Source organism: Drosophila albomicans, chromosome 2R (assembly GCF_009650485.2).
Source record: "Drosophila albomicans strain 15112-1751.03 chromosome 2R, ASM965048v2, whole genome shotgun sequence".
NCBI classification, from domain to species: Eukaryota; Metazoa; Arthropoda; class Insecta; order Diptera; family Drosophilidae; genus Drosophila; species Drosophila albomicans.
This window is the reverse complement of record NC_047631.2, coordinates 31,198,839-31,209,671: the sequence shown is the minus strand read 5'-3', so window position 1 is coordinate 31,209,671 and position 10,833 is coordinate 31,198,839. Positions and strand designations below refer to the sequence as shown.

General features: G+C 40.2%; 1 protein-coding gene across 2 annotated transcripts; it reads left to right on the top strand.

Annotated features, from left to right (window-relative positions):
• Positions 1 to 5,865: 5,865 nt before the first annotated feature.
• On the top strand, positions 5,866 to 10,152 carry LOC117574959 (insulin-like peptide receptor). 2 transcript variants are annotated; one of them, XM_034259021.2, is made up of 8 exons: positions 5,866 to 6,593; positions 7,423 to 7,960; positions 8,014 to 8,161; positions 8,218 to 8,616; positions 8,677 to 8,893; positions 8,953 to 9,215; positions 9,270 to 9,771; positions 9,936 to 10,152. In XM_034259021.2, the coding sequence occupies exons 1-8, from the start codon at positions 6,105 to 6,107 to the stop codon at positions 9,954 to 9,956; spliced, it is 2,577 nt and encodes an 858-aa protein (XP_034114912.1). In that variant the 5' UTR covers positions 5,866 to 6,104; the 3' UTR covers positions 9,957 to 10,152. The 2 variants fall into 2 exon arrangements, with proteins under 2 accessions (XP_034114912.1, XP_034114911.1); XM_034259020.2 differs by having other exon boundaries at positions 9,270 to 10,152.
• The last annotated feature ends 681 nt before the right edge of the window (positions 10,153 to 10,833 follow it).

Genomic DNA, 10,833 nt, shown 5'->3' with positions numbered 1-10,833 from the left:
ATGCCAAATAATCAACAGCAGCATTTTATATCGCAACCCTTTCCACGCCAGATTAGAGTCGTCGGATTCCTACTGCTCCTCCTTCCCCTCCTCATCATCATGTCGGGTCGGTCGTCGCGTCATCCCCATTTCGTCTGCTCAGTCAAGTGCACCAAAAGCCACTCCCCCTGCCTATAACGCAACAATTCACCATAACAAAGGCACAACAAATGAGCGTAGTGGTTGCTCTGATGGGGATCGAGGAACGGGGAACGGGGAATGGGGAATGGGAAACGAGACTCAACTTGGTGGTTTTTGGTTTTGTATGCAGAATCTTAGCACCATCAGATATGCAATTAATTTGGCCATCAACACACCACAAAGCGGCAGAAGACTACGCTTTTGCCACGCATTGTTTTCACTCAGCGACCAAATTTAATAATGACTTTAATTTGATTTTAATATTGTGCTGTTGTTGTTGTTGTTGCTGTTCTTCGGCTGCTGTTGATGTTCCCGCAGCATTTTCAATTCCGTCGCAAAAACTTTGGCTACGGAGAGAATGTGCTGGCTCAAAAGGCCGACTAACTAACGAATGTCTGTCTGGCAGAATGGCACTTCTCGACTCTCGACTCTCGACTTCTCGCTTGACTCTCGGCTATGGCTGTGTATATGGCTGGTTAAGCCTTTTGAAATATTTTCACTCATTATTTAACACAATGGATCATGGAGGCGAGAACATGGGTGTGAGCATTGGGCGGATGGCATGGGGGCGTGGCATCGAATTCCAGCATTGCACGCAAAGTGAAAATTCCGGCGACTCACAAAACCTTTTTGCATTATTAATTTGCTTTGATATCAAATTTCATTTTCAGGCCGTTTGGGTTAAGTTTGCAAGTGGTTGAGGGGGAGATGTGTTTGTTGGTCGTGTGTATAAAGTGTTGGCCAGCTTTTGGGCTGATTGCAACTTCCTGGCCCAACAGCAACAACAACAGCAAAAGCATTGCGCCAAAGTCCAAGTTCTGAGCCAATAAATTAAGCTTTATGTGCGGCTAATAGAAAATTTTTACCTGCCTTTCATATGGGCAGCATATGCAAATTGTTGTGCCAGGACATGCAAAGTGCCGCCGCACCTCCCCTCACACATTCCATATAAATGGAAATATACACATGCTGTCACACACACACATGCGCGCGCTCTCACACACAGACATAAATTACACGCTTAGGCAACAAAAGGCGAATGGCAGAAAAATGCAGAAAAAATGTTTAACCCAACGCCAAGCGATTTGCATTGCATGATAACCGGGGGGAGAAAGGCAAAAATATGCAAAGAGAGGGGAAGTGGGGAGGGCAGAGGGAAAGGGAAAAAGGCAAAGCTAGCTATAGCTAGCTAGCTGGTTGCCCGGCTAGCGTCGGGCACAATTTATATTGAAATAAAAATAGAGAATGGAATATAAGCAAATGGCAGTATTGCGCACCTTTTGCATAAACTTCAAGATTTCACAGTCTCTCCTCACTTCTCCTCTCTCGCTCTTCATGTGTGCATGTGTATGTGGCGTATGCGTAATACCAAAACGGGGTTGCGGGTTGCCATTATGGTTGAGGGCAGCTGTCTCTATGTTGGCTTTGGCATAATGTGCACAGCCGTAAAATATGCAACGCTTTTTCTCAGATGCGTTGACAGCGCGCAGAGACGCAAAAGGCGCATTGAATGGGAAAAGAAAAGAGAGACAGAGAGAGAGAGAGAGATGCTGAAAGGAAAAGTTCACATAAAATGCACACAAAACTTTGTTTGCTTTAATTGGCCATAAAAGATAAAGTTTGAAGTGCAAGCACTTCAAAAGCATGCAGAGACAGATGTCTGATGATATCAAGCTTAAGCTAATCAGCGCTGTTTCCAAGTTCAATATCGCAGCGCTTCTAGACGATGATGTTTATTCGTATTTTGCAGTTGTGAATCTTGTTAAGATATTTACAATTCTTTACTTTTTTCCTCCTCAATTACTACTCCTATTTTCCCTATTCCCATTTCCATACACACAACTAATTGACAGGCACAATTCTTAGCCCTTCTTATTGAGTTTCCTTGGTTATTAATTTGTACTTACAGACGCCTACGCAGTGCGTGTTAATGAAAATGTTATTTAACATATTTGTGTAATTTACATTCTAGTTATCCAATTACACGTAATTGCCACTTTATAGATTATAAATAAGTTTTCAATTTGATTTGCGTAAAATGCTAAGTGGATATAAATTTAGATTTCCAACGCTTCGGCAAGCACACGCAAGTTGAATAAATTGAGCTATTTTTAAATGCTTTCGCCTTTTGTTTTACAGATTCCTTCAAGCTTGCATAAGTGTGTGTGTTTGTGTGTGTGTGCAAGTGCGTGTGTGTAAGGACACCACACACAAAGGCAAACCACACACCTGCCACAATCAAAGGCGACTGCAATCGACACGCAAATGTTAGTCAAGTGGCCTTTCGTGCGTTCTGTAATTGAAATTCAGTTTAATTCCGTTCGCATTGCGTATGCGTATTTATATCAAATAATTTATAGTTATATTTTAAAATGTGACTATAATAGAAACTGCCTGAGAAACTGCAATTTATATTCCTACGCATATATAGAATAAAAATAGGTGTGGGTGTAAATCTAGATTAAGTTGCCATAATGCTGAAAAATCGAAAAAATGTGTGTTCTGCCATTTTCGAGTTAAAAAAGTGATTTAAAATCCAACTAAACTCGTCGAAAGTTATTGCAAAATCATAATGCTTTGGCATGTCACATAAAATCAATTGTGCTGCAAAAATGTGCTGCATACTTTTAGGTGCGTCATAGAATTTAATATGTGCTCACACACATGTATTTTTTCTATATTTATTTAGATGTCAAACGGTATTAGCAAGTGTCAGGCCTTGAAATTGTGTGTGTGTGTGTGTGTGAGTTGGCTGCTGCTGCCAGCACTTGCTGTTAGTTGAATTTGATGTGGAAAGTCAATTAATTTTAAGCGCTGCCAACTACTTAATAATAGAGATGATGAGGCGGCAGATTCTTTTGAATTGGCATGCCATAAATTGCATAAGATGCGCTTCACTCTTGATTTATAGTTGATGGCGGTTGCCATTTGCAGCGCACACACACACACGAAGCGGTCTCTACCACGGCTCTAATTTGGCACTTAAATGCAGCGACGTGCGTGGGACTGACTGACTTATGAAGCGCCTTGGGGAGATGCGTGAACAATAGTAGTTGTCGAGGCTGCAGGCTGAAGGGAGAGTATAGAGAGAGAGAGAGAGATGCTTATAAGTATATGTAGTAGGCATATGCACACGTATTCACAGCGTAGCTGGCAGCAAAGACTGCTATGGATTCCTATCACGCGCCACAAAATGCCGTTACGTGTTTGCCGCCTCCATCGACGATGATGCTGTAGGTGTCTCCCAGTTGGCATGCCACTGGATTATATAGCCCATGGCACTATGTGTATGTGTGTGTGTGTGTGTGTGGTGGCGGCTGTGCTCTGCTCTTCTGTGTGCTGCGTTGGTCGTGTGGCTGGCTGCGTCCATCCGTGTCGTTATTGCTGGCATATTCAATAATTGGCGCGCACAGGGAAGTACTACAACGACAACTTCATAGTTTGACATGCCGCCCGAAAGTATGCTGCATTCAATTTACGATCCTCATCAGCGCAGCCCACAAAATGTTCATGAAAATTGATTCAGCGGCATCAGTTGGCTCCGACAGCTGCCTTTGCCTTGTGCGCTCTCTCATTCAGTGAATGAGTGTGCGAGTGTGTGTGTGAGTGTGTGTGAGGTGTGAGTTTTGCACGCCGCGATTTTGTCATATCACTTTTGGCTTTTTCACACGTATATTTGTCGCATTGCGCTTTTGCGGTAATCAGTCGCGAATTTTTATTTCATTTGAAAATGTTAAACTAAGTGTAGTTTTAAGTTTACTATTACTGATCAAGTGGAAACCATTTTTATATTTACTATTTTATATTAAGATAGTGGCAATATTTTGTGCTTATCGTGAACATATGCTGCAACTATAAATGGCAACTGATATTTTCATTCTGTCATACAATTTATATACAATTTTATTCGCTATGCTTGTCTTTGTGTGATTTATGCTGGTGAACGCTCTTATTTACAACAGTCATTTGATTTCGATTTAAATTGATTTTCAATCTTAATTAATTAATTGCTTTTCATTTATTTGTACATGCTGCAAATGAAATGCATCAAAGAGAGTCAATTATGCACCATATGATGAATATAGCTTGACCTACATGGAAATACTAATTTATTGAATTCACGGAATTGGAAATTCAATCTGCCTAGAGAGAGAAAGAGGCAGATAGAGATAGAGAGAAAGAGACAACCTCGTTATCTAACTTATCAATTTGTAAATCACAGAAAAAATCAACAATCTATGCATTGTGATGATGAGGAAACTACTTCCAAAATATTCCCTTCAATCAATTTTCTAGGGTATTTTGTAGTATGTCCAGTTAGAGTGGTTTATTGGCTGCGTTGTATTTGCTGCTTTCACTGCGCATTTCTTGTTTTCACCTCAATTAATTTCAATTGCATTTTATTAGCCTTCATCAGAACACATTGTTAACATTATTTGTACTTGAATTGACTCAACTGAAACCGCCAATTGCTCGCTTTGCGCCACTTCGCTTCGCTTACTTCTGCCTCGATTCCTTTTCTTTCCTTTCTCACTCTCTCCCAGCGACTGTTTTCTACTCTCTGCTTTACTCTAATTGAAATGTTCACCGTTGCAACTTAATTTTTGTTGTTGTTTTATTCTGCACAGCGGCGCATTTTTCTTATCAGTTAACGCAGCATCTAAGAAAACAAAGGAATGAATACACAAACAAAACGATAAAAGTGCAAAGCAGTCGACGAGATGCGCAAAGGAAGGGTGAAGGAAGGGTCTCTGTGTGAACCGGTTCTGCAGCCTCAGTTGAAAGGTCGTGCTGAAGGGCCTGCGAAGGGGCGGAAGGGGGAGATGGGCAAGGGCAACAAGTGTTTTGACTGCCGGCGCAAAGGAAGTGGAAGAGAATAAAGCTGCAAGGCAACAGTTGCCCGAAAGAATTGCAAGAAACGCATCAGACGATTAGCATCACGGCGACAGAACGAGACATGGGTGGCGCTTGGAATACTTAGAGGGGGGTTTACAAATATATAAAGAGTGAATAAAAAAATATATAATATTTTGTAATATTAGTTAAATAAAGAGGCAGCATATGAATAAAATAAACTGTCTTTAAATTTATTACTTTTTTTTTTGTTATTATATTATTTAATTTGTATACTTATAGCTTATTTAATTTGTATTGAATTATATTATCTTTATAACCACAATTTACATTTATTTCTTTAAAATTTGTTTTGAAAATTTATTTAAAATTAAATTGCATTTCAAAATACAACTTTATTTCACTCTCATTTAAAATTTTGTTTATCATTTCATATTTGGATTATCAATCTTCCATTTCGTATTTGGATTATCAATCTTCCATTTCTTTAACTCCCCTTAAGCTCAAGCCTCTGCAGCTTCGCACTTTTTGCTTCACCCTCACACCAGCTGGAAAATAGAATAAACTTCAGTGAACGGCAAATAATTAGTAAAGTGTACACACAGTTTTGCAGCTGGTGTGCAAAGCGAGAAATTTTGAAAGCGAAGAATTGCCGGCAAGTCTCGAAATGAGAAACAAAAACAATAATCAGCAAAAAATAAAAAGAACGAACGAAAGATGGAGAGCACAGAGCAGAGCAGAGCAGGGCTTTAGCTAATTGAAAAGATCGAACGCAATCGCCATGGGGACGATTCGTTTCATTTTGGATTCGTTTTGTTCGCCAGGGCAAATCAGTTGAAACTGAAACGTCGTCGTTAACGGAGCGCGTTTGGCACTCGGAAGCCGCTACAAAATTAGAAAAATAGAAAAATAGAACCATCATAAACAACTTTACTGTGTCTTTTGGGGAGAACGAACGACATTGGCATTCAATTGGGCAATTTATAGAGAGAGGGCAGCTAATTGTGCATTCTTCTGCTTCTGCATGTCAATCGGGTCAAGTGCTCTCAATTGAATGCGTCAGCATCAAAATGTGGCGCTCTCTATTCGGGTTACTTCTTCTCTGCCCCCTGGCCGCCATCATTCGTGCTGAGAACATTTGCCGTTCGATCGAAGTGCGCAAACTCTCGGACTTTGATCAACTGCGCAACTGCAGCCTTGTTGTGGGTCATGTGAGCATCGCAAATCTCCAGCTGCCGGGCAATGTCAATCTCACTCAGCTGCAAACGAATGTCACCGAAATCACCGACTATCTGCTGATCTATCATACAACGGGTCTGCTCACTGCCGAGTACATATTCCCTAAGCTACGTCTCATTCGTGGTCGGGAGCTACTCTTCAATCAGTATTCATTCGTTGTCTACGAGAATCGCAATCTGAGGGAGCTTGGACTGCTGCAATTGTTGCGCATACAGAATGGCAAGATTCGCATCGAGAATAATCCTACGCTCTGCTATGTGGATACCATCGACTGGGTTTATTTGTTGGGTAATAGCACCACGCAGCATTTCTCCATAAGGGTAAGTACAAGTGAACAAGAAGTTGTTGATAATAGATAGTATAAACGGTAAAATTATTAAAGGAAACAAATTAATAAGTGACCGAGTGCGCTCGACTTTGGAATACTCACTACCAACTTCTTAGGAGTACCGAAAAATCGACTCGACTTCGCAGTACTCACTATAAACTTTTTAAGAGTACGAAAAAATCGAAATTTAACTTTACTAACAATTTTGAAAAGAAACATATGTTGACATCAAAGAAATTTAGGGTATATTCAAATAAGAAAAGTAATTTTTATATACATTATTATTTCTATACGATTTTTTAATATTATCCAGCATTTTTTATCTAATACTTTAAAGTATTCCTAAATATTTTATGTAATTACTTTTTGGCTTATTACAAAATTTGTATATACCCTTTCACCATATGGATGCCGGGTGTATTTCACTTTCCACACTCCACTATATTACAATATATTTAACAAAAATATGTTGACATCAAAGAAGTTTAGGGTATATTAAAATAAGTAAAGTAATTTTATATACACTATTAATTTTATACGATTTTTTAAAAATATCCAGCATTTTTTATCCAATACTTTAAAGTCTTCCTAAATATTTTATGTAATAACTTTTTGGCTTATTACAAAATTTGTATATACCCTTTCACCATATGGATACCGGGGGTATTCTACTTTTCACTGTTCACTATTTTATATTTTGTATATTTGTATATTTTGTTTAATAATTACTTTACCTTTCACAAAATTCGTATATACCCTTTCTTCAAATTTTTACCCGGTATATTTCACTTTTCACACTTCACGCAACTTTCGCTTTCCAGGGCAACAGATCGCCAAATCATTGTCCTCTGTGTAATGGTCTAGATGCAGACTATGATTATCTCCACAAGAATATGGCCTACTGCTGGAGAATCCTCGCGCCTCAGCTGAAGTTGACTCGGCCCAAGGTCGAGGGTTGCCCGGCGAGTTGTGGTCGCTTTGGCTGCGATGTGAATGGCACTTGTTGTGATCACAATTGCCTCACCGGTTGCTCCAGTCAGAATTGTACGCTGTGTGGCAATTATCAGCGCAATGGACGTTGTGTGAATCAATGCATTGCCAGCTATGAGCTGAACAAGCGCCTGTGCATTGGAAGCAAAGAATGTCAACAGCTGAATCTCATTCCATTGGCTCAAGGCTTGCGTTGTGTCGATCAGTGTCCTAAGAATCACAAGCCCATTATAGATGCCAATGGGGGAAAGCAATGCGACCTGGAGTGCAGGGGACTTTATCACGTGAAGCGTATCGAGGACTTGAAGCCTCTGAGGGATTGTGTGAGCATCCAAGGTTCGCTGATTATCGAACTGGTGGATATTAAAGGTAAGTTTGAGAGAATGATAAATAGAAAATCAATTCAAAGTTCTGAATTCTAGAGCCAATTGTGAAAGCATTAGAGCAGGCTTTGGGCAACATCAAGGAGATTACAGGGTATTTAAAAGTGATACACTCCACACCGTTGATGTCGCTGACGTTTCTCAGCAATCTTGACACCATACGCGGCGATGAGCTCATTGAGACGAAGTGAGTAAAGCTTTCCAACACACATAGAATGGTTTATTGTAAGATTGTCTCTTTAGATATGCTTTGTATGTGGTTAATAATTATCACTTGGAGCACATTTGGCCCACAAATCGCCAGGTGGCCATACAGCATGGTACAATTTTCTTCCATTTGAATCCTCGTTTGTGCTATGAGAAAATCTTGAATCTGCAGCCTGCGCTGAAAAGCCTAAAGACAGAAATATCCGTAGCCGATGTGTCGCCGAATTCGAATGGAGAGCGCATGATTTGTGGCGAAGATGTGTCCACATTGGATCCACAAATTCAGGATATTAACGCGACGGCTGTCAGCATTGTGCTCGATTTTGTGAAGTATGAATATGTTGGTAATCTAATTGGATATACGTATCATTACATGGAAGCACCCAAGCGCAATATAACCATGTACGATGGTCGCCATGGTTGTGGGCATGACAAGTAAGTTGAGTATGAAAAAAATAAATTTCAATTGAATGACATTAAATTAACTTTTTGTAGTTGGCTAATGGATGTGTCAATCGGCAAGAATCGTCGGCATATGATCAGCAATCTGAAGCCCTACACACAGTATGCATACTTTGTAAAGTCTATGTCACCTTGGGATTATCACCGGCAAATGGAAGCCTATTCGAAGATACAATATTTCCGCACGCTGCCAAGCAAACCGAGTCCTCCGCGACGTCTCTATGGCATCTCGGAGATCCACACACAAATCGTGTGTATAAAAGCAAATGATTTAAAATGAAATTATACTAAGAGCGCCCTTTCTTTTAGATGGTGCATTGGTGGCCGCCGCAACGTCCCAATGGCAACATCACCAAATACATTATTGATTATGAGCTGCATAATCTAACAAGCGAGGAGAACAAGACCAAAAGTTATGGCATGGAAAAGCCTCTCTTTATCAACGATCCTCCCAATTGTGAGTGCAATGATCAGGAGCCATATTATTCGGGTCCACAGCCGGAGGTGGAAAAGTATTTCAATAAGACGCAGACAACCTACGAAGAAGCGCTGCCCAATCTCATCTATGTGTCGTAAGTAAAGTAAAGAAGAAGTAAAGTAGTTTATATAATGAATTTTGTTTCTAGACGTCGTCGACCGCCAGTCAAGCAAGACAAGTTTGAAAAGGTTGTGGACTTCACGGATTTAATATCAGGTCGTCCCATGAGTCAAGTTGTTGAGAATCCAACAACGACAACAACAACTACTACTACTACAACCGAAGCCCCATCATCTGCAAATGTGACCAAACCAAGGGAAGTAACTGCGGAACTGTATGAAATATTCCGTTTACAAGTGGAGGAGAGGACACGCAATATTCAGGATATGGATCAAGAGAAGTTTCGCATATTGCACGATCCGCCCAAGTGCCACAGCTCCGATGTTTCCGTGGCCAATCAACTCGAACAGAAGTGCGTTGTGGAGGAGGAAATTAAGGGATTTGTAGTGCCGGGCAATCAGCAATATTACAATATGACAAACTTGCTGCAAAATCAATACTATCGAATCTATGTACGAGCCTGTGTCGATGGCGTTGTCAACGGTTGCTCGAATCCCGCGATATTGACGGTTAGGACCATCAGCGCTGAGGTAGAACCAATAGTGGCAGAAAACAAACGTCTCCAACAAATGAACAAATTATTCTGACGAACTATCCTCAAAGGAAAGGGATAATATTTAAATTATCTTCCCATTAACCATATTGTTACTCAAATTAATCGTTTTCCTTTTATTGTTTTTATTTTTTTCTATAGACTTTTAGAGAGATCTATTGAAATACTCAGGGTCTTAGTGATTTAAAGAGAGAGAGAGAGACGAAATGAAAACTATTGCAAAAAATGTGGATTTTATAAAGTGATATATGTGTTACGTGTATGTAAATGTATGTTAACTGAGTATTATAATGTGTAAAATGTATTTTGCGAAAGTTTTATTCGAAGAGAGAGAGAGAGAGAGAGAAAGAGTATAAATGAAATTTGAAAATCCTTTTATCTATGGTAATTTGAGTTTTTAGCTTGTTGGCATTACAGTGAGGCTTTTAAAGTCTTAACCAGACATTTAGACGTGGGCGTACCCGCAAAATCTCTAACACACTATTACACACACACACACACACACACACGGCTGCAGAAGACAGAGCTTTAATCCGGAGCCAGTGAATGTGGCAGGCACTGATTTTTGACATTTTGCAAGTTGGCACAACGGTTTCGGGCTCAACAATAAGCCTACGTAAACTAACAACAGCAACACCTGGGACGGGGTGGGACTTTGGGGACTTTAACACAAAAAGCCAAAGAGAGTGTAGAGCACCTAAAACACTACACTACACAGCATACTTGAGCGCTGTGTTGGCTGTTGCAAACGTTCAACGCATGCCACTTAATATGCAAATATGCCACAAAAGAGCTTTAAACTTTAAAACAGTGCCGAAATGCAGAGAGAGCGAGAGAACGCTGAAGAAGAATAGTCGAAGCAAACTAAAAATAATCCCAAGCCCAAGACAGAGACGAAGACGAACCTAGTAGAAGATGACGATGATGAGATGAGGAGATGGGTAGATGGAAGCGAAGTCGAGTTGAGTACGTGTCATGTGTCGCCTTGTTTGTGGTGAACTTTGGCTCAGCAGGAAACTTTTGCCGAAACGTGTCCCAC